Source organism: Muntiacus reevesi, chromosome 20 (assembly GCF_963930625.1).
Source record: "Muntiacus reevesi chromosome 20, mMunRee1.1, whole genome shotgun sequence".
Taxonomy (NCBI): domain Eukaryota; kingdom Metazoa; phylum Chordata; class Mammalia; order Artiodactyla; family Cervidae; genus Muntiacus; species Muntiacus reevesi.
In genome coordinates this window covers 51,514,357-51,538,045 of record NC_089268.1, presented here as the reverse complement: position 1 = coordinate 51,538,045, position 23,689 = coordinate 51,514,357, and the positions used below count along the sequence as shown (strand labels likewise).

The 23,689-nt window shown below is 51.4% G+C and overlaps 1 protein-coding gene across 1 annotated transcript in view; it reads right to left on the bottom strand.

Moving 5' to 3' along the window:
* GMDS (GDP-mannose 4,6-dehydratase) overlaps positions 1 to 23,689 on the bottom strand; it is a 435,146-nt gene that overhangs the window by 63,605 nt on the left and 347,852 nt on the right. Inside the window, exon 8 of the mRNA XM_065912734.1 lies at positions 8,975 to 9,093. Coding sequence (XP_065768806.1) covers positions 8,975 to 9,093 — 119 coding nt within the window. The remainder of the gene's footprint in view (positions 1 to 8,974; positions 9,094 to 23,689) is intronic.

Sequence of the window (23,689 nt, the reverse complement as noted above, 5' to 3'; positions counted from 1 at the left end):
ACAAAAAGTGTACTTATTGTTAGAAAAAATGATGTGAAATTGCCTCCATTGTAGAGTGAAGGGCATTCACTTTTTCTATCCTATTCACTCTAATAAGAACCTTGGAGGTTTATTTAAAGCAACATGGACTCTGAATTAAAAGGACATTTAAAAACTAAATCCTGACACAAGGGACCCATGATACATTTGCAAATTACAAAAGAATTTGGATAATTTTCTTGAAATGTGCACTATCTTCTTTAACAATGCAGTGGAGGGCATGGAGATAATCCAGATGACTCATTTGCCTGCATATTCTTTTATGTCCTCTTGCTTTTTTTTTTTCACTTATGTTCCAGCTCCCAGCATTGTATTTAAAATGAAAACGCCAACACATCTGCCTTCCTATTTCTTATCTCCTCTAATGAATATAATTAGTCTCCTGCACGATGTTTTCATGCAAAACAAATATATAAGTCTGGTAGCTAAGGAAGAAAATGCAGGTGAATTGAAAAATAACAACATAGAAGACGATTCTATGGAATTTTTGACATAGAAGGTGATTCTATGGATTGAATTTTTGCTCCTCTTGCTACAGTCTGGAAGCATAATCACCTAAAGTCCACTACAAACAAGGACGCTGGTCTTGGGTTTACAAACCTTCACCTTCTCTTGGGATCCAAGGGCCAAATGTTTTAAAGGCAAGGTGTTACAGGAAAGCACGTGAAGTGCTTCCCCAAAGATGAGCTCCTGGACTTTCTCCAATTTCCAAGGCTGTTTTTGACAGATTGCCATTAAAATTTTTGAGGTAAGGGAACTACTATATAAATTAAGTTGCTGGAAGAACTTGACTCCTACACAACCGTGGAACCTAGTCCCCATCGGTTCAAAGGCGACTGACATGTTTTTGGGCTCCCAGGAGACTTCCGTCAAAGCCTGGCCCTCATCTCGCTTTAGAGGCCAGGGTTCTGGACCCCCTGGCTCCTGCCCCTGGAGGCCCGCATCAGTTCTTGGTCACTTTCTTTCCTACCTTGGGAAAAGAACAAGTCGGGATGCCTACAGCTGTTCAGAACTCTATGTCTCTCCAAGGGCAATCAAAGGTCACTGCAGGCAGGAATGGGCTGTTCAGAGAATTTCTTTTATCTCAACTTATCAGATAATAATTATCAGATAATAATTTATTGACTTCCCGGGTGGCTCAGACGGTAAAGCGTCTGCCTATATTGCGGGAGACCTCGGTTCGATCCCTGGGTGGGGAAGATCGTCTGGAGAAGGAAATGGCAACCCACTCCAGTACTCTTGCCTTGAAAATACCATGGGAGAAGCCTGGTAGGCTACAGTCCATGGGGTTTTAACGAGTCGGACATGACTGAGCAACTTTTTTATCAGATAATAAACTCGGTCCAATGTCTATTCAGTTCAACTAGATTTAAGTGATCCCTGGAGGCGTGAGGGCAGAAAGAAAGAGGAGAAAAGGAACCAGGCGCGGCAGGCGCTCACTGGACAGCAAACTCCATTTTTTTTTTTTCTGGTGGAAAAACCTGGAGAGTCCAGGCTTTTCATTTTACAGCAATCTGCCCTCTTCCCCGCCCTGCAAGCCACACACACGAACACACACAGAACCAAACTCTCCACTTCCAAAAATTCCTTTTCCATTACCAACTCATGAAAACGTTGATTTATTTACCAACTATCTGCCACTGTGCGGGGCAGGATGCAAGGTTCAGAAAGGACTCAAAGCAGATTCGGCCTCGAGCAGGGAGGGTAAAGTCACAGGTGACCTAAGATCACGGTCAGAAGGGGCAAGGGCTTGGATGCGGGTGACTGTCGGGTTCACCTTGAGCCTGAGGTTCTGTGATCTCTCAGGCTCTGCTGCTCAGAGTGGGGTCCAGGGGCCAGCAGCCCCCACATCTGGCATCGCGGGGGTCCTGTTAGACTCTCAGGCCCCACCCAGACCTTCCGACTCCAAATCTGCATTTTAACTAGATCCCCAAGTGCTTCTCAGCAGGGAGCATTGGAGGACTTGTGCTCCGCGGGAGGCAGACCAGCGGAAAGGCATCGTAACTCTGATAGAAGGTGAGTTGCTCCCGGAGAGGAGGGGTATTCTCAGCACGGCCGGAGCCCCCCGGGTCGGAGTGAGGGCCTGTCCCCTGTCCCCTCCCTCCCTGCAGGCCTCTCCGCTCAGCAAGCCCGTAGGCTCCTTCTGCTCACATGAGTGTGTGGGGTTGGTGGGACTCGACTGTTTAGAGTCCCTAGATGTAGCATCAGTTGCCTGATCGTACTGGTTTCATGCTTTGCTTGTCCCTAGCATTCACTGTAGACAAATGTCACTTTCCATCAACAGTTTCCTCACGAACAGCAAACACGCAACGTGCACGACGCTCCAGGCCCACTGCGGTGCGTCCTGCGTGCCGACGGGTTTCACCTGCACCCGTGCCTGGGAGGCAGGCCCTCACCCCTTCTCGGGTGAGGCCCAGCGCTGCCTGCCTGCCCGGGGGGGTGGTGGAGCGGGAGCCAGGCCTGGGGGGTGGGCAGTGGAGCCTCTCACCCGACGCCAAGGCGCGCAGCGTGCTGAGACAACACGCTGAGTCCTGGGACAGGCACCAGCGTTGACGGGGAAGGGGCCCTCCAGGCCCGGCTCCAGCTCGCTGTTTTCCTTGCCCGTCGCTGCCTGGCGTCTGACTGTGTAGAAGCCATTCCCAAGGAGGCCTGGCCTGCCTGTCAGAAGGACAGCTGCAGCGGGGCCGGCCCGGAGCGGTCCCGACTCTCCCGACTCTCCGGCCTGCTCCAGCTGAGATCGGAATGCTGCTCGAGGGGCCCGGAGACGATCCCGAGAAGGAAATTGGAAAGAAAACAAACAGTAGAACACGACTTGCAGACAGCATTCAGAGAGCCATCCTGATTTCATTATCTGGCCCTGAGAAGCAGTTCTGTGTTCGGCCGTGCTGTGAGAGCGAGCATCGCCAGCATCCTGTTCCCACGCGGGCTTGGGGCGCAGGTGCCCGCCGGGCGGGAGGCTCGGCCGGGGGCGCAGGGAGGCGCTCTGCCTTGGGCCATCGGCACCTGACACCCGCTCTCTTCGTGGGAGATTCGGGAAAACGTTTTGGTTTCACCAAAATCGTACGCGACACTCTAAGGCAATGTTGAACACCACTGAAGCCTTGGCTGTGGCTTAGTCTGTCATCCGGAGCAACGTGAAGATCCCTCCTGAAATCTACCGTGGGTTCTAGCAAGACTACGGCGGGATTTCCTGCCGCCTCTGTGGATGGGGACGCAGGACGCGGTGGGGCTCCGAAGGACAGAGGGCACACCCAGCTGTCAGTCCACGCGGCTCCGTTGTTCAAGAAGGATTCCAATACAGGGTCAGCTTGAGAAGCACCGGGTTAAACGACGTCACATAGACTCTTTACTGGTGATTCTCCAGGAGGGGGTGTAAAGTTCAATATTCTCCAGATTAACTGGACACAGATGCTTCTCTAAGGCATTTCCTTGCTACAGAAGTTTCAGCATGTGCAGGTCTGTGCTAGGTATTTTTAAAAAGGCGTTAGCCCAGGGGACCAGGGACAGAAGGCTGAACACAAGACGCCATCTCCAAAGCGGGAGAACCGCACTGAACCCGCCGACTGAGCCCAAGAGAACTGCGTCGCCCACGCCCTGCAGTGCACGCGCTCGGAGCACCTCCCCACTTGGGGCATTTCTGATTTCTCCCATCGACGTCTTTCAGATTCCAGTGTGCAAATCTTTCATGTACTTTACTAAGTTCATCTCTATTTCAATTTTCTGATTCTACTCTAAATGGTATTGTGCTTTTTTTTAAAAAAAATTCAACTCCGGGTTGCTGAATAGCAGTACACAGAAATATAATCGGCTTCTGTGCATAGACCCGGCACCCTGTGACGCTGCTAAATGCACTTGCTAGTTTTCCTGGCTTTTTGGGTAGATTATTTATGTTTCCTATGCACTCCACCAAGTTATCGGTGAATAAGATAGATACACATCTTCCTTTCTTTTTCTTCTTTTTTTCTGTAGCTAAGATCCAGGATAATGTTGAAATGGTTTGATAAAAGCAGACAACCTTGCCCTGAGCCCCACTTTTAGAAGAAAAGCATTCAGTATCTCCACATTAACTATGATGTTAACTGTCGGTTTTTCTCAAAGACCATTTATCAGCTTAAGGAAATTTCCTTCAAATTCTAGTGTTTTGAAATTAATTTTTAAAAGTAATAGTTGTTAAATTTTATCAAATGTCTTTTCTTGCTCTATTGAAAAAAAATACAGCTTCTCTTTTGTTTTCTTAATATGGTGAATTAATTAATTTTCAAATGTTAAACCGACCTTGCATTCCTAGAATAAACCTCACTCCGCCGTGGTGCACCAGCTTTTTATATATGGATAATTTAAATTTGCTAATATCTTGTTACTATTTTTTGTTTCTATGCTCACTGGAAATATTAGTCAGTATCTTTCTTTTCATGTAACATTTTTATTTTTAGCATCAGGGTAATGTTGGCCTCATCAAACGAGTTAGGAAGTGTTCTCTCTTCTAAGTGAGTGTTAGGAAGGAAGGGAATGTTTTCTTCCTTAAACATTAAAAATTCAGTTTTTTAAATACACATAGAATTACTAAAATTTATAGATTTTTTGAATCAGTTTTAGCAATTTGTGTCTTTCATGTAATTTGCCCATTTTCTCTAATTTGAAAAAGTCATTGGCAGTGATTTGTTCATAGTATTTCCTTGCCAATTCTGTCAGTGTCTGGAGGACGTGTGGAGATGACGACTCTTTCATTTCTACTATGTGTAATTCCTGTCATCTCTTTTTTTCCTGGATAGAGGTTTATCCACGTTTCGGTTGTATGATTTTCTCCGTTATTTTCCTGTTTTCTACTTCATTTATCTCTATTTTTATCCTTGTCGTCTCCTTCCTTCTGCTTACGCTGGGTTTAACGTGCCCTTCTTCGTCAAGCTTCTTAAGAGGGAAGCTTGGATGGCTGATTTGGGCTCTTTCTTATGCTTAACATCGGTGTCCAGCGCTGCTTTGGCAGGACCCCACAAATTTTGGTATGCTGCTTTCATTTTCATTTAATTCAAAATACATTCTAATTTCCCTTGTGATTTCTTCTTTTGACCTGTGAGTTATCGAGAAGTGTGCCAGGTGGTAAGCGCCAGAAATGCCAGTTAGGTCAAGTAGGTTTACTTCTGTATCTGCAAAGACTTTCTGTCTACTTAGGAGTGCTGAAGTGCACAAACACAAAGTTTGTCTTTTTTTCTATCAATTCTGTCAGTATTCTGAAGTACCTATAACTCAGTGTATATACATTTAAAATTATTATGTCTTTATGAAGAATCAACCCCTTTAAAATACAAAAGGACTCATTCTTTCTTCTAAGTAAATGAAGTCTATTTCATCCCATATAAATACAGCCACTTCAGTTTCCTTAGGGGTAGTATTTGGGTGTTTTATTTTTTTATCTTTTTACTCTTAGACTATCTATGTGTTTATATATAAAGTGTGTCTATGTCAGTAGCATATTGCTCTTTTATCAAGCCCAACTTCATCGCTCTTTTGATTAGCGTATTTAGGGCGTTTACAGTGGATGTAACTATCAGTATAGCTAGTATTTGTTTTCTGTTAGCCCCGTCTGCTATTTGTCCTCACCCCCTCTTCTCCAGCTTCTTTTAGATGAGCAGTTTTTAGGATTGCGTCTTGACTCCAGTATTGGCTTGTGGCTATTTTTCATTTTGTTTTGTTTTAGTAGCTTCTCCAGAGTGCGCAGCACGTACTTTAACTAATTGCAGTCTGTCTTCAAATAATTTCATGCCAATTCCCATCTGGTGTCAGAATCTTACAACAATGTAATGATGCAATGCCTCCATCCTGTCCCCACTCTCAGAGCTACTGCTATTGTACCATTTATTTATATATTATTAGAAACCACAAATGTATTGCTATTATTTGTACTTTCAACAGTCAGTTACTTTTCAAAGAAATTTTAAAATGAGGGAGAGAACTTTTATTTCCCCACATTTTGGCTGCTTCTCCTGTTCTTCATTCTTCTGTTTTCCCTCCATCTGGATGTTTGCTGGGGACAAACCCGCCCAACCTCCTCCTATCTGGGAAGCCTCTCACGCGCCTCCATTTCCGAGACGGCTCCCACGGGCACAGAGCTCAGGCTGGGGTCTCTCCCTGCAATTTAAGGATGCTGCTCCAGGGCCTCTTGCCTTGCATAGCTTCTGATAACACAGCTTTCTTACCTTTGTTCCCCTCTACATAATCCTACTTTTAAAGTTCTCTCTTTAGCATGTATTTTCAGTAATTTGGGAAACTTGGGGCTTTTATTTAATTCTTTTCCTGTGCCCTCTCCCCTTTTTCCCCAAGACTCTGATTATACACATGTTAGATTGTTTGATTTTGTCTCACAAGTTAATCAAATCAAACTCAGTCTTTTTCCCTCCAGTCTTTTTCTTCCTTGCTTCATTTTGAATTATTTCCAGCACAATATGTATAAGTTTATAGCTTTTCTCCCACAGTGTCTAATATGTTCTCAATGCCAGCAGTGAGATTTCATTTCAGATACTTGATTTTTCATCTCTAAAGGTTGCATTTGGCTCTTAAAAAAAACACATGTATTTCTTCATCTCTCCTCAGCCTACCCATGTGTTTCTCAATATACTTGACAGTTAAAGTCAAGGCTACTTTACCTTCCTTCTGAGCTCATACCACTGTCTTTACAATTCCTCAGTCTGTTTCCGTTGATGGATTTTCCCCTTGGTTTTAGGTCATTTCCCACTTCGTGACACCTGCTGATTTTTGGTTGAATGCTGAACGTTAGGAAAGTCTGTTTCTGGGTCTAGATTTCACTGTCTCCCTTTGAGGAGCACAGGGCTTTGCAACGCTTGGAGGCTCAGTGGCCTGTGAGCCCTTGAAGTCTGTGCGTCAGCTCCGCTGGCCAGGCCCTAGAGGAGCCTCTACTCAGGGTCACCCCACTCCGGGCACCCCACCTCCGCGCCTGGACCTTCTGGGTGACAACCGAGGTTGCTCGGTGACGGCTGCAGCTCACGAGCCTCCCGGCCTCGGGAACGCCCCGAGAAGCCTTCGGTTCCACCTCCAGGCAGTTTCCTACCCAAGCCTGTGGAGTTTCCTCGTGTTTAGCAGGAACTCAGGGGGATCCTGACGCACATTTCTGGAGCTCCTTTTCCTTGTAGGTCACACCTTTCTAGAACTTGTCCACACCATCCCAGCCCTGGACTCTGAGCTCTGACCTCCTCTTCTCTGTGGGAGCGCCTCTTCCTCCCTCCCAGGTGGAGGCCTCCAGGAGGCCGGGTCACCGCGCCGGTTCCTTTCCTGCCCGGGCCCACGGTCCTGCACTGCCCGCTGTCCAAAGTTGTTCTATAAATTTCATACAGTTTCCTAGTTTTTCAGAATTAGGTTTAACCTAATTTCTGTTATTCCATCATAGTTAGAAGTCCTTTCTTATATTTTAAAACTGAACCTTAGGAAAATGTTTTGCAGATCCTCAAGAAGTTAAACACAGAGTTACCATAAGACCCAGAAATTCCACTCTTTAGGCTTTTACCCCCAAAGAACTGAAAGCAGGGACTCAGACACTTGTATACCTGTGTTCACAGCAGCACGGCTCACAACCCAGCAGTTACAACAGATAGGTAAGCAACACGTGGTCCAACTGTACAGTGGAATATTACCCAGCCTTAAAAAGGAGTGGCATGCTGACGCAAGTTACAACAGGGACGGACCTTGAGGACATCAGGTTCAGTGAGCTGAGCCCATCACAGAAGGAAAGAAACTGTGCCGTTCGACTTACACGAGGTCCCTGGGATCATCCAACTCGGAGACTGAAAGCAGAATTTTCATTGCTGGGGCTGGGGGAGGGGTGGAGAGCTAGTGTTTAATGGAGACAGTTTCAGCTTAGGGAGATGAAAGGGTTCTGTGGGTGGTGCTGTTGGTTGCATCAACTGTGAATGTACTTAATGCCGCCAACTGGCATGCCCCAAAATGATGAGAATGGTAAACTTTATGCGATACATGGGATTCCCAGATGGTGCTAGTGGCAAAGAACACACCTGCCAATGCAGGAGATATAAGAAACATGGGTTCGACCCCTGGGTTGGGAAGATCCCCTGGAGAAGGGCATGGCTACCCACTCCAGTGTTCTTGCCTGGAGAATCCCATGGACAGAGGAGCCTGGGGGGCCACAGTCCATGGGGTCCCAGAGTCAGACACGACTGAGCGACTAAGCATGCATGCACGTTATATATGTCCTACCTCAAAAGGACAGTCACCGGAAAAGAGTCTTCCGTCTATAGTGACGGACTGCCCCCAAATCTTCCAAAAAAATTTGACTTCAAAATTTGTGTAATCAACCAGTGGGTGAAGTGGGTGGGTTGTTCTGGTGTAAGGGGTAGTGCTCGCGGAGTTACGGATCTCAGAGAGACCCACGGCCGGGACGCTGCCCACGAGCCAGGGGGATCTCCTGGCCACGCTGCGCCCACGTTCGGCAGCGCCACTGTTCACGGGGAGAACACACAAGGTCCACGGGGATGGGGCCTCAGGTCAGCAGCCCACTCTCAGTGCTTCAGAGAAAAGGGTTTTGCTGGTAATACATTTGAAACTGTCCTATAAATTTTTGTGGTTTCAAAAATTTAAAATATATAGTGAAAGTATTACAAACAGATTGTATAACGTTCTCACATTGAACTGTTCAGAGGCATTAGCGACAGTAAAATCCCAGTAAAGCATGTATAAACCATGATACAAAATTTGAAGTTAAAAATTAAAGAGCTTAAAAACATATTTAAAAATTAAAAAGATAAAATAAACTCCCGAAAGACTGAGCCTGGGTGGTGACCTGCATGTGACAGGGACCGCCAGCAGGACAAAGCGCCTGCTTCCTGCTCTGGAAGGGCAGAGGGAGAGGCAGACCGCAGGCAGGCGCAAGGGCAGCCGCGCCTGACGGACGCCCGCAGGGCGCACTCACACGATGGTCTTCCCGATGTGCAGAAACGACTTCTCCACGAACTCCCGCACGCTGTGGACCTCCCCCGTGGCGATCACGAAGTCCTCAGGCTCGTCCTTCTGCAGCATGAGCCACATGGCCTGCGGAGAGAGGCGGAGCGTGAGAGAGCTGCTCCCTGCCCCCGGGACGGGCAGGGCGCCAGGCGCATCCCCAGCTCAGCAGGGACCCTCACACCCAGCCCCAGAGAAGCCTGGACACACACACACACACGCATGCACGCACGCACGCATGCACACATGCACACACGCACACACGCACACATGCACACGCGTGTGCACATGTGCACACACACATGTGCACACACGCACGCACACGCACACATGCACACATATACACGCATGCACACATGCACGTGCACACATACGCACACACATGCACACACGCACACACATACACACATGCACACGCGTGTGCACATGCGCACACATGCACACACATGCACACACACACACGCACACATGAGTGTGCACACACATGCATGCACACACACACAGAGGTACGTGCGTAACTGAGCCACCTTGCTGTATACCTGAATCTAATAAAACGTAAATCAACCACACCTCAATACATTTTTTAAAAATCAATTTTTTCATCACTTGCATCCATGGTTTTTTTAAAAAATTTATTTATTTATTTTAATTGGAGGCTAACTACTATACAATATTGTGGTTTTTGCCATACATTGACATGAATCAGACACGGGCGTACATGTGTCCCCCATCCCGAACCCTCTCCAACTCCCTCCCCATCCCAATCTGCTGGGTTGTCCAGTGCATCGGCCCTGAGTGCCCTGGCACCCCCATTTTAAATAAAACAGGTAAAAGCAACCGGCACCCCCTTAGAACACAGTCCCCACTAGCAGGCACACTGAACTCTTCCTTCACATTTAAAGAAAACTTGGTTGGTGTCTCCCTGGCTGCTATTAGATAAGCTGAAAAATACATTTCTGAGGTCAGCGGAGCAGCTTATTCTCTTTTAGAAAATGCAGTCAACAAACTTTAGTTCCTCTTTATCCATCTGAACTTATGGCAGCCTCCTAAAAAAAATACAATCATGCTTATTTCTCCTGTACGCGAAACTTTTTCGTGCGACTATTTTGCATTTTGGGTTTACTTCAGGACCATCTTCAATCGCATTTTTGTCCTAGAGCAGATGCGACTTCTGGCCATGTCACACGCCGTGGCGCTGCGGCTCGTGTGGCGGAACGCGGGGAATGGCGGCAGCCCGGGTCAGGGACGCAGGGATGCGCCCGATGAGGTCGTCCTGCAGGAGAGGGCTCTGCTCACAGTCACAGACTGCAGAAGACCGGCGGTTTCACGTTGTCCTATAGTTAATGAACTCAGCTGCAAGACTTTTAAAAATCTTAGTTTTATTTATTTGGCTGCACTGCGTCTTATTTGAGACATGTGGGGTCTCCTTCCCTGACCACGGATCGAACCTGAGCCCCCCTGCATTAGGAGCTCAGAGCCACTTGAGCATGAGGGAAGTCCCAGTTGTAACACTTCAAAAATTTTACACGAGTTATTTTAATAATAAAGCTTGACTGGTTTTTAAAAGGCACAGAACGCAAGCTCTTCTCTTCATCGCGATGGTACTCCTGGCCTGGGAAGCCTGAGCTTCGGTGGCCCCCGCAGTGTCGGACCGTGGCCCCACACCCTGGCTGTCCGCTCCTCAGGGGGCGCCCCGCTCGTGGGCACCCGCAGAGGCCGGGGCCTCCTGGTATCTGTCCTGCAGGAGCCTCCCGGGAGGCCTGCCCTCCTCCTCAGCCTGGGAGCCCTCTCTCTGCACCCTGACGCAGGGGTCTCCCGGCTCTCTCTGGAGCCATGGCCCAGCACGCTGGCTTCATCGGGAGGCGGCTGCACATGCCCCCCAAACACACACGCGCCGGGGCGCACACGCACACACACACGCGCACACACACATGCACACGTATGTTGTGGCTTTCTTCAAAATACTTTCAAAGTTTTTAGGAAAAATCAAATTATGCTTCTGGCTAGAATTTCTATTTGAACGTTTTTCTGAGGGATTAGTGTATATACTTAAGTGTGTTTTACTCAAATTTCCATTCTAAAAATAACATCTCAAATGGGTCTTTCAGGACTGCTCGGCTTATTTTATTTCTTTTGAACACTATGTTGGGCTCAACTGGTTTAAAAAAAATCATATTTTGAATCATGTGAAAGAAAGGATGGACAGCTAAATATAAAAGGAGAACACGGTGACTGGCTGCGGCTAGATCATGTGAAGCACCGGTACCAGCTCCTGGGGTGCGTTTGTCCCTGCCGGGAACTTGGGGTCGCCAGGAGCCTCTCCCTCTCGCTGGACCGAACACCAAGAATCTGCCCCTTCTTTTCCATCAGACCACCCACGGCCTCTGACCCGCCAACTTCTAGGCATTTCCTGTAAAGTTCATACTGTCCCAGACTGTAGTCTGGGAAGGGGAAGGGAAAGGATATACAACTCCAGATTTATTTCTTGTTCCTGAGCAGTTTACTGGTCTTAACAGAGGGAAAGGGCTTTGTCTGAATTTCCACCGAGTATAACGGATGGTCCTTGACTGGTGATGGAGGCCGGGTGACACCCGGGTCAGAAGGCGAGCGAGCTCGTGTCTGGAGCGGCCGGGGCCAGCGCTCTGCCCCCATCCGCGGCGGGCGGCCCGCAGGGAGGCTCGCCCAGCTCGGCTCGAGGGCCCGAGTGGGAAGCGACGGCCCCACCTCCGCACACAGCTGGGCAGGCTAATCTGATTCACTTCTCCCCGGACGGACGAGCTGGTTGAGCAGGGTCCACCTCCACGCACCTTCCTGATCACCGGCAGGAGGAGTGACCCATGATCCGGCTGTGGCTTCCGACGCAGAAACGCTCCAGAGAACACAGGCTTCAGACGTCAGGGTCCAGCCCCATCTCCCCAGGCACGAGGGGCCCTGTGTGGATACGACGGACGTACCCAAGTCCCCACACACTCATCACCTCCGCCCGGACCTGATCACCAGGGCAAAGGAAAACTTCGCCTGCTTCTCATTTTTTCACCCATCCCACGGGGAGGAAAGACAGCCGGTGCAGGGAGGCACCAAGGCTTGAAATTCCTCGGCAGAGAACCGTCTCTTAACGGCAACTGGTCCTGCCATTGTCCAGCCGCATCTCACATCCGTCTCGCTTTTAAGGCACATGGGGTCCTGGAGGCCTGACCCACAGCACTGACATCGGAGAGCCAGATCTATGTGGTTATAGATATTCGCTCCATTTGGACGTGTGTTTTCTTGTAACCATACAATTAACCTAGCTGTTTTACAAATCTGATTAGAGAAGTCAAAATAAAACTCTGATTTAAAAAAGTTTCAAAGAAAAAAAAAACCCTAAAGCCCTCCTCTCCCACGCCTGCTTGTGGACCATTGGGGTCACGGATGCGGAAGTCCCGCAGCGGGGCCCCCGCCTCCCCGGGTGCGGGGCTCGGCGGCTCCCAGCTGGGCCAGTGGAGGAGAACAGCCAGAGTGCATCGCACAGCTGGCCGGCGGCCCGAATCCGCACATGCCCTCCAGAGCACCGGGTGTGTTTGTCCTCAAAACCTGGGTTTGAGGACTGCGCCCACCTCGCTGTTAACCTCCGGCTCGGCATCCAAACCACGGACACTTATTAACCGAGTTGTCATCCATGAATAACAAGATGTGTTAATCAAGGTTATGTTTAACTATGTCCAGTGGACTGCTGCCATTTCAGCCCTGCACTTGTGTGGGGTGCTGCACGGGCTACCGTCATGGAAACGGTCTAAACATACACACACACCTACAAATATACACGCATGTATACACATACACACACACATATACATGAAGTAGGGGAGAAAGTCCACGTGCTATTTCTAATAAAAACCAGAGGTGTTTGAACAAATGGAGATAAAACTCCCCATAAAGTGTTCTAAGTGTGGAACTAGTCACAAGCTTTTTCTTCAAGCTCACTCAGGAGCTGTCCCCATGACGATAGCCTGGTGTTCTTAGCTTGAACCAGGACCTCAAGGAGTCCTGCGTGAGGCTGGGTCTTACGTTTGTGGGACCCACAGGGGTAGGCTGGAGGGCTACCCCAGGGCCGGGGAGCCCGCTTACTCTGACATTGTTGGGGAACAAATACAACTTACAAATACAACTATTTTGAGAGAATCATTTGGCATAAAATCAAAAGCTCAGTCTAGTAATTTCTTCCTGGGCAAAAAGACTGAGGCTTGTGGAGTCCTTTGATTAAGGGTTTTTTAGACATTTTAAAGATACAGACTCACTAGACAGGAAAAAAATCATTAGATCATAAATTTTAAAAAACACCAAACATAATGGAACAGACTTAGAAGGCCCTCCAGGTCTCGCTGTGAACGTGTCTTTCAGCGCTGGGACCGGCGCTCTCAACTGGGCCGGGCCAGCGCCTGCCCTGCTCTGGCCTTTGTTCCAGCCCCGCCGACGGGCCTGCGAGGTCCGAGGCGGGGGAACGGCAGCCTGGCCCCCCGAGTCCTCCGGGAGTCACGCTGACCCCGCTTTTCTGGAACACTGTCTGCTCTCTGCACACGCAGAGCCCGGTAACACGGCTACTTCTCCACTGGTCTCCGAGGACATTTCATCTGTTTTCCCGGGCACACCGATTATGCACGTGCTGCATCTCTTCTCTGTGCTCAGGTCTGTTACACGCTGCCCGGTCACGCTCATGCTTGTTCTTTTCCGTATGCTTTTATCTGATTTCCTTCTGCTTGCTCCTCTGATTGTTTCCAATAACATCTATTTAACATTTTCTGTCTAATGTGGCTTCAATGTCTTGCGTGATTTTCTCTCTTGTCCATGTTGCTCCTGACTACTTCAAGCTTAGCTCTTTCATTTATTTTATTTCATTTATTTCCTTGAAGTGTGGAATCTGCAAACACTTCCTTAAAGGGCCAGAGAGTAAACACTTGAGGTTTCTGAGCCACAGGCTGCACCACAGCCACTCAGCTCTGCGGCCCGAGCTCTGAGCGGCGCCGACAGCTCAGGGACAGATCCGTGCGTCTGCAATGCTACAACACCGGCGACTGGCCCGTGGACGCTTGTCCGTCCACCCTGGCCTCTAGCAAACAGAACCAGACTCTGCTGCCTGCAGTTCCTCTGAATCCCGGTATTTTCCTCTGACGCTGCTGCCTGCAGTCAGCGTGCATACCCGCCTGCCTGTTGGGTCCTCGTACTCCCCCGCAACCCCATCCCCAGGCCACTCCCCTTTCCCACTTTTATTATTTGCTGCAGAACCGCATGAGAAAGAGCAGAAAAGCGCAGGGTGGGCCTGCTGCCCGCATCAAGGTTCTCCAGAGACACTCTCTCCGGAACCACCACGCTCCCTGCCAGGGGCACACCTGCCCTCTCTTCCCAGCTCTGGGCTGGGGAGCATGGCCACCGGGCAGCCCGACCGTGATCAGTCTGCACCCTCGGCCAGGAGGCCCGGCCCAACAGGGAACCTGGTATCTCTGGCAGGAAACAGTGGGCATTGATATCGATGTTCTCTAACCCTCCATAACCCTTATGGTAGACAGCGACGCAAAACTAAAGAGCCTCTTGATGAAACTAAACAAGGAGAGTGAAAAAGTTGGCTTAAAGCTCAACTTTCAAAAAAACGAAGATCATGGCGTCCAGTCTTATCACTTCATGGCAAATAGATGGGGAAACAAAGGAAACAGTGAGAGACTTTATTTTTCTGGGCTCCAAAATCATGGCAGATGGTGATTTCAGCCATGAAATTCAAAGACACTTAATCCTTGGAAGAAAAGCTATGACCAACCTAGACAGCATATTAAAAAGCAGAGACACTACTTTGCCAACAAAGGTCCATCTAGTTAAAGCTAAGGTTTTTCCAGTAGTCATGTATGGATATGACAGTTAGACTATAAAGGAAGCTGAGCGCAGAAGAATTGATGCTTTTGAACTGTGGTGTTGGAGAAGACTCTTGAGAGTCCGTCAGACTGCAAGGAGATCCAACCAGTCCATCCTAAAGGAGATCAGTCCTGAATATTCATTGAAAGGACTGGTGCTGAAGCTGAAACTCGAGTACCCTAGCCACCTGATTCAAAGAACTGACTCACTGGAAAAGACCCTGATGCTGGGAAAGATTGAAGGTGGGAGGAGAAGGGGACGGCAGAGGATGAGACAGTTGGATGGCATCACCGACTCAATGGACATGAGTTTGAATAAACTCTGGGAGTTGGTGATGGACAGGGAGGCCTGGCGTGCTGCAGTCCATGGGGTTGCAAAGAGTTGGATTCGACTGAGCCACTGAACTGAACTGAACTGACCTGAACCACAGGTAACATCATTCTGTGGGGCTTTCAGGACTGAAGAGTAAGCTGAGGAAACCCAACAGCCGGGTGTGCAGGCCCAGGACAGCACGCTCGGGGCGCGTCAGGCTGTGCTCGGGGCCCCTACCCTTCCGCGTAGGAAAGAACCACGACGGAAGATGCACAAACGCTGTCACCCTGGTCCCGAGCTGCTCACCAAGCCACCCCCACACTCGGGCTTGATCCTTCTTACTGCTAGGGACTCGGAGTCCGGCATCGGGGGGACGTGGGGCAGTGGCTCCACCCTGCTCCTGGGCTGCCGGCCGAGTGGCCTGACCGCCTGGTCCCCATGCTGGACGCGCCCGCTCTCCTGCACCTGCCTCCATGGCCTCCCGGCCAGTCTGGCCCCTACCTCCTCAGAAAACAGAAGCTGCAAGGCCTCCTCCGGTCTCGTGAGGCCTTGGCCTGGGGTGACCGAGCGTCCCCCCACTCGTGGACAAACTCAACCCAAAGCCAGCAAAGGGGAAACACCGCTGTGAGGAGTCGGCAGTGAGAGGGCTCGGGGTGAGAGGCCAGTCCTGCGATGACCGGAGCTTCAGCTGGTGGTTTCAGCACCGCGGTGGAATTCCGTGCTTGCCTTTGACGGCAGCATCGCTGCCTCTGCTTCAGCGTCTCGGCTCAGCGCTGTTTACCTTTAACACCTGTCAGGCCCCCGAGAGGGACAGGAGCCCGGGATTTGGGCTTGGCGGCCCGGCCCAGGCTCCGGGACTGTCACAACACGCTTCCCAGAAGTGCTGTTTCCTGGAGCCCAGCCGCCTACCTGTACAGGTGCTTCCAATTACCTGCTCCCACGCGCACGTCCAGCGAGCCACCCAAACCCACTCCTGGCTCAGTGTGGCCGCCACGAGCTGTGGGCTTGGGGCAGGAAGTGACTCCACACCCATGGCCACCCGCCAGCTGCCCCGGCTGCCCGTGGCTCCCATGCAGAAGCCAGCCCTGACTTCCCTGTGACCTTCCCCTCCAGCCCGTCCTGACCACCGGGCCCTGCCCCTCGGCTGACTCCGACCTCTGGAATCCAGCTTCTGGGCTGGTCCTGGGCACCCATGAATGGCAGGCATGAGCCTCGCCACCCCGATAAGCATCGTCACTGGTAACTAAACCCTATAAACACATCAGGGTACGTGCATTAGGGAAATGCAGGTTGCACTTTCTTTACAAGTTCAGTTTCCTTAAAACTGTGCCTCCCCAACAGCAGCGTGACATAAGCCACACAGGCAACTCAGCGTTTTCTATGAGCTGCACCGAAAAAGAGGAAAACATAAAGCTGATCTCAGCGTCTCAGAATGCCCAAACGCAGGACCCTGTCATTTCAACGTAGAATACCCTCACGATACCTTACGCTATTTTTCTACACAGGGAGGCGTGGCACTCCTACCGGGTTCACGGCACACCTGAGCTCAGACAGGCACCGCTCACGTGCTCAGGGACCCGGGGGCCTGGCGGGCGCCCGCGCCGTCCCAGGAGGGGGGAGGGCTCGGTGGGCAGTGCCGTGTCCTGCTGCTCGGCCCCAGGGCCGGGGAGGCGGCCGCCCCGCCCTGCACAGCTGCAGGACTGCCCTCTCGGCCCGCCCTCGTCTCGGCCTCCACGCCGCCTGCCTCTTCCTGGAGTGACCTCACCGGTGAAGACAGACCTTGAAAAGCCGTCCCATAGCTCCCGGCTTACGCCCATCTGACACGTGAAAGCTTGCGTCGTGAGTGTCAGACGGGCAGTGATTCCCCCCCCACCCGCCCAGTGGGGGCGGCAGGGAGTGAAGACCCAGAGGACCCCGATAGGCGATGGCGCTGGGAGCTGAGAGGAGGCTGGCCCCTCGAAGCAAATCTGGTGCCTCAGAGTCACCTGGAAGGGGCCCGTGTGCCCTGCGGGCCTCCACCAGCCCCCGCAAGGCTGGCCCTGCGGCCCGAACACCTGTCCTTTAACAGGTTCCGGGGAGGCTGCCAGTGCCGTGTGGGAACCACAAGGAGAACGGGGGCTAGTCGAGGGGCTCAGACGTGGAGTCAGACCACCTGAGTAAGACGCCAATTCCAGGCCTCACTGGATAACTTCTGAAAAGTTCCCTAACCTTCCAGTGCTTCCGAAAAATGAGAACAATGGTGCCGACTTCAGAGTGCTCTTTTTAGGAATAAATTAGTTAATATCCCTTGTGGCTCAGCTGGTAAAAATCCGCCTGCAATGCGGGAGACTGGGGTTTGATCCCTGGGTTGGGACGATCCCCTGGAGGAGGGAAAGGCTACCCGCTCCAGCATTCTGGCCTGGAGAACCCCATGGTCTGTAGAGCCTGTGGGGTCGCAAAGAGTCGGACACGACTGAGTGACTTTCACTTTTCACTTTCATGAAAAGTGCCGGGAACAGGGGCTGGGACAGAGTGAGTGCTCAAGGACAATGGTTTGCCGTGATGATGACGCTGACTGGGTAGCTGGTAAGGGTTCCTGGTGTCTGGGAGGCGTCAGCTCCTCTCCAGGAGGGGAGAGTGGAGGTGGATTCTGTTAGTCAGAGCCACAGACTTGCACAGCTGGAAGGGACCTCGAGGTACCGCCATTTCATTCAACTCGTTTAGAAGGTGGGAGAGCGGCTGAGAGCAGAGGCGGTGTGACCCAGCTGAAGCCACACAGCCGGTTTGGCTGGAGGCGGGATGAGAGGCTTCGGCCCCGTTCATTCCTCCTCCGGGTGCACGCCCCTCCCACACGCATTCCTGTGGAAACATTGCGGGTGGCTGCGAGGAGCCCCGCGTGGGCCTCTGTGCACCCAGCCGGGGACCCAACCCTCCCGTCCACAAGTGCTCACGGGGGCCCGCGAAGTGCCGGGCATCGAGCGCGCAGGGCGGGGAGGGCGGGCAGGGCGGGCAGACACGGTCGACGCCCTGCCGGGCTCAGGGCCGGCCACGCTTTACGCAGGAAACAGCTTCAGCAGGTCGACATTTGGTTCAGGGCAGGGCTTCCAAGTGTCAACTCCAGGGAGCTTCCGGGCATGGGGGCTTCCTCACCCTCTGTCCTAAGCAAGCCCACAGCCCGCGGCTCCAGATAGAGGGGCATGCGGCCGGGGCGCTGTCCTGGGCTCTGCCTTTCTCCCAGCCCTTATCAGTGATGGAGATGGACTCATTCTAGGTCAGTCAGGGCCTCAGAAAAACCTGTGTCCAGGGACCCAGAGCCTGCGTGGCCGGCCCTGGGTACCACAGATGCCCGGCTGTGCTGGTGTCAGCAGCTGGCTGAGGCTGGGGGGCCTGGGGCAGGAGCGCCAAGGCCCGGGGTGGGAGACCCAGAGGTGAGACGCGGGGGTGGGGGAGCCACAGGCCTGGGGGGCTCGGCAAGGGGCCCCCTGACCAGGCCTGGGAGGCGCCCACCACCCCCGGACGACTGCCCCACCCCTGGACTCTCTGAGCTGGCCTCCGGCCCCCAGGCACAGGCTGTGACGAAGACGGGGCCCAGCCCCTGGGTGGGGGGGGCGGCCACGCGGGGGGCGGTACTCAGCGCTCGGGGGGCATCCGGCCCAGGACCCGCGGGGAGGACACCACACGCCCAGGAGGACCGAAGGGTGACGGCCAGCAGGGGCGGGGAGCTGGGGGCGCACCTCGGGATGGGCCCCAGAACCGGCACCTGTCTGCCCCTTCACGCCAGGACTTCAGCGCCTGCCTGTCCAGCGTCCCGGGGACCCGCCCAGCACTCACCGCATCCTCCTAACGGAGGACGGCGGCCTGGCCACCTCACTGATCGAAACTCACTTCAAACATGGGTCCCACAATGCTCCGATTCACAAAACTCAGGATTTCAACGTAAAGGCTACCCTCCCCTCAGCACTCCTGAAGCTATGATGCATTGATTTAGATTTAATCATCCTGTCTTTAACTTTTGGTTGCTAAATATAAGAACACCCTAACACACACAGTACGTAAGCCTTGTTTTTCTGGGAGGTCAGGTCACTCTTCTTAACTCGGTCCTGCCCATGAGCACAATGTTCTGTTATAATTATTTTCTAGATGCTGACTCAGTAACGTCCTTGATTGAAAGAGATAGGAAGGGAAGCCAGTTACATTTAAGAAAACATTTCTTGTGACAGTCATATTGGAGCTGAGTGACACGGGAGGAGAGAGATTCCACTGGATAAAAAGACCCAATAGTTTACAGATGACACTCCCACGACACTGTTGAAAATTAAGCAAAAAGCTCCTTAATGTTCTCCAAATTAAAAAAGAAAAAAAATCAAGAGAATTCCTAAAGGTTTGATTACTTTAAAAACACATAGTGACAGGAGATTTTTTTTTTTTGAGTCTTTATAACTTTAAATGAAATCTGGAATATCAGGTCTTTGATAAATTGAATTAATATTTTCAAGACAGTTAACATATCGAGTAGTTAAAAATTCTAAAATTCGCCCCCCCTACCCCGTAGTATCAAATCAATATAAACCTCTTAGAGAAGCTTAACTCAAATTACCAGATTCTGGAGAACAAACTTTTATTTCTTGGTGACTAAAATTTTCAGTTATCTGACAAGTTTCAATGACTACTCAAGATCCAGGATTAAGAAGAAAAAGTTGTGGGATCCTGTGAAACGCCAGAGGTGGTTCTCCCGGCAAACGCTGTCGGTAAGGGCCATGGGGCCATCTTTTCTGTTAACACAACATTTTCACATTCATTTCATATGAATGAACAATGTCTGCACTGTCTTCCTGAACACTAATTTAGTGTTGTATTTTTTTGCTGTGTCAATGAGTGTCAAAATATTGTTCTTCTAATACATGAAAGTATTTGCATGGAGCTCTATGACTGATCTTCAGATGTTAGCCAGAGGCAAAATAAAGCAGAGACACTCCAGTTGGGAAATCTCCCCAGCAATGAAAGGCAAGAGTCTTTAACATATTCTGCCTTTCTGCCAATTTTTTTTTTTCCAACTGCACAATGGCTTATTTACCCTGCAACTGATGAAATTAAAAGCATTGTCAGAAACAGCAAAACTATATTTCAACAGTAAGACCTAAGGATTCCATTTCCCTGAAAATGAAACAGAAAGTTTTCAAGGAGGAAGACAAAAATTTCAAGAGGAAATTCTAAGAGCCTGACATGAATTAAAATACAAACCATATCCACCAATTACCGAAAAGCCAAGAAACACAGCGCGCTTTAACAATGAGCTGAGAAACACATGGGCAGCTTTCCCTAAGTCATGCGTTTCTGCATCATCTCATGCTTAGATGCTCGACGGCCTGTAACCGTGTGCATTCATCCCAGTTATTTAGGAGAACAGGGCCACCGAGTTTCCAGTCTCTTCAGACTTGAAGAGCCCCCGACCAGTTATTTGACGGGTTTCAATTCCATTCTTTCCTCCTTCCCACTCAGGGTCTGGGCACAGCGGTTCTGACAGGAAAGGCGCAGTGCCTCTCACCGGAGCGCGGGTCCGGCCACGGCTTACTCACCACGAAACTGCGGGCTGGGCCGCTGCGTCGGGAGCGCGGGCCCGGGGCGGGAGCCAGGACGGCAGCGAGGCCGCGCTCTGCCGCAGAGACCAGACCAGCCTTTCAAGTCAGGTGCTGGCTTGCAGAAGAGCAAGCTCATCGGCCTGCAACAGCCTCCACAATGTTCTCATTGATCAGAAGGGCTCATGACGCCAGGCTCTGGGGGGACGGGGTGGGGGTGGAAATCTGTGCTGGCTCCCTCGGCCCAACTTTCCGAGAAGGAGGCACTTGGGGTGGTGTTTACGGAAGGCAGACGTTACCCCAGGATGAACCCCTTCCCAGGAAGACGCGCGACAGGCCGGGTCCTCGGGACCAACTGAGCCCGCTGGTCGTGCACAGACGTGCAGCGTCTTCACCGCCCTGCTCTCACCACGGACGGAGCCTGTTCAGAAAGCTGGCCACTGATAACATCTCAGAACTCAATCTGAAATGATCCCCTAGACGTTTTTCTTCCCTATGACACACTAGATAATGCTGATAGTTTTGTTTTTAAAATCAAAGTTGTCGATACAAGAACAGTTATTGAACATTTGCTCCAAAAATCATAAATCAATGTAAGAGGCTGGATCATAAATTAAGAGGCTGCTGACTTTCAAGCAGGATCATGTGTGTGGGCAGAACATGAAGTCACCTATCACGGCTCTGGCAAAGGGGCCAGTGTGACAGTGGCACTTTCTGCTCAAACCACATGCAGCCTCCAGTTCCTGTTGCTACGGAACTCCTCCTGAAGTCACAGGGAAAGCCAGTGTGGCGAGGCGATGGGAGGTCAGAGCTCTGAGACACACCAGGGTGCTGCTTGAGCAGGACCCCCGGACCCGACAGTGGACAAGGAGCCCTTCCCACCCTGCCCTCCCCCGTCAGCCACAGTGAAGGCTCGAGGGTGACAGGGCTTCCCAGGTGGCACAGTGGTTCAGAGAAGAAGATGAAATTCCGGTCAGAGGCCAGTGAGAAGCCCACGCGAGTGAGATGAGGCCTCAGTGAACTGCCTCCAAGGAGGCCTGTCTCCCCCGGCAGGGGGGGGAATCGCGTCCCCCGTGGGCAGCCCCCCCGGCCTGGGGCAGGCAGAGACAGGGGGTGGGCTGCAAGGACCACTATCCCACCCCCGCCCCGCGCCTCTGAGTGCCCGACTCCAGGCCACACGGGACGGGAAGGGACATGAGCATAGGCTCTCGCAGGGGCATGGACGGGCAAGGCTCCTTACTGCGGGGCAGCGTGACATCCCAGCCAGGCTGGCACAGCCCACCCCCACCAGGGGCCAGCAGCAGCGTCTCGGGGTACCAGTCACCTCCATCTCTGACTCCGTGTTAGGTTAGGACCCTGAGAAAAGGCACAGTCTGGGGCCTTTGCCTCCAAGCGTGAGTGGTGTCCCCTGGCTGGGAACGTGTCACCCGTGGGGGCTGCCCCCTGCTTCAGCAGAGACCCCTGTTTCGTGGTGGCCCCGCTGCCCGCGGGGGGTCGGGGGAGCAGGGCCAGCCCCCGCTGATACCAGCTCCTCCTGCTGCTGGAGGTGGAGGGCAAGGACGAAGGGAAGAGAGAGAACAGCACCCTGGCTCCCAGCGGTGCCGGGCGCGGGGGCCAAGGATCCCTTCCACGATCGGCCGTCACCCTGTCATGGGGGCTGGGGGGGGGCAGTTCTACAAGCCAAGCCTGTGCGGTGAGCCCCCCAGGAGAGACCCTCCCGCCACCGCAGACGGCAGGACGTGAAGGCCTGACACCATCACGCGTCCCCCCAGGGAGAGTGTCACAGGGAAACGGGCCATGAAGGCCAGGGCCAAGGTTATGGGGTGGGAAGAATGCGGGCAGAAGTCCTAGACTCCGGGCTCGTCATGTCAGACATGTCACCGACTTCCTGCTGAGGCTTCCCACGCGTTCCAGGGCCTCGGGCTCCCATCAGAGCACCTCTTGAAAGCACTTTGTGATCCACGAGATGCTACCAGCAGGGCAAAGGCTGATGTCACTGGAGGAAACTTCCCGGGCTGACGCCTAAGAGATCAGTGACCCGTGACGATCTCCCAGATACGACGTGACAATCCCATGGCCTGTTATCAGTCCTGGCATGAGAACACAGCCTTCTTCAGAGCACTCATCCTTTTCAAAGATGTGCTTTAGAATGGAATCTGTGGTTTCAACATTTCTACCCTTAAGAATTTCTGAGTCCTTGCCCAAGGCAGGTTGGCTATGTAAGTTTTGAAAGAGCATAAAAATCCTGGTAATTTATGTGTTTGTCTTATATGTGAGCTTTGCTATTTTAGGCAAATAAATCTGCTACACAGGTAGATATTTCAGGGGCGCTTGAACTCGTTTCTTCTACAGAGTTAGCTTCATACATCATGGTGTGTACTCCTGGGTGTAATACTATTCCCGAGTTGTCAACAGTTGTTGAGAGAAAAACAGATGTTTTTCCAACATTTCTCAATGAAATAGAAAAGCCTATAAATAGAGCCTAAACTGAGGCATGATTAGAAGATTTTAACAAAATGAAATCTTAAAACAAGCCTTTTAAGACAGAGCAGTTAACTGGAAAGTGTGCGCTGGGATGCTGAGCTCCCAGTAAAGCATAACGATAAGTCTGATGCCATCTTTACTGTCGCATCATCCTAAGTATCTTGGTCTAAACATCTCCAAACTTCACCGTTTATTTTGGCATAAAGAGCTCCCACCTGCTCCACCCCTCCTCCTGGGGTGGTAGGGGGACCAGGTGAGGCTGGGGCAGAACTGGTGGGCCCGGAGTAGTAAGGCGGGTCTGAGAAGCCCCCCAACTGGAGAGGCAGGCCCAGAAGGGGACCAAGGCAGAGCCCCAAGAATCGTCCATCTGCCATCGTTTCCAGGAAGATAGCAGAATCTCCCCAGAGCTTCTCTGAGAGAACATTAACTTCACTGTCGTATTTTATAGATGGAGA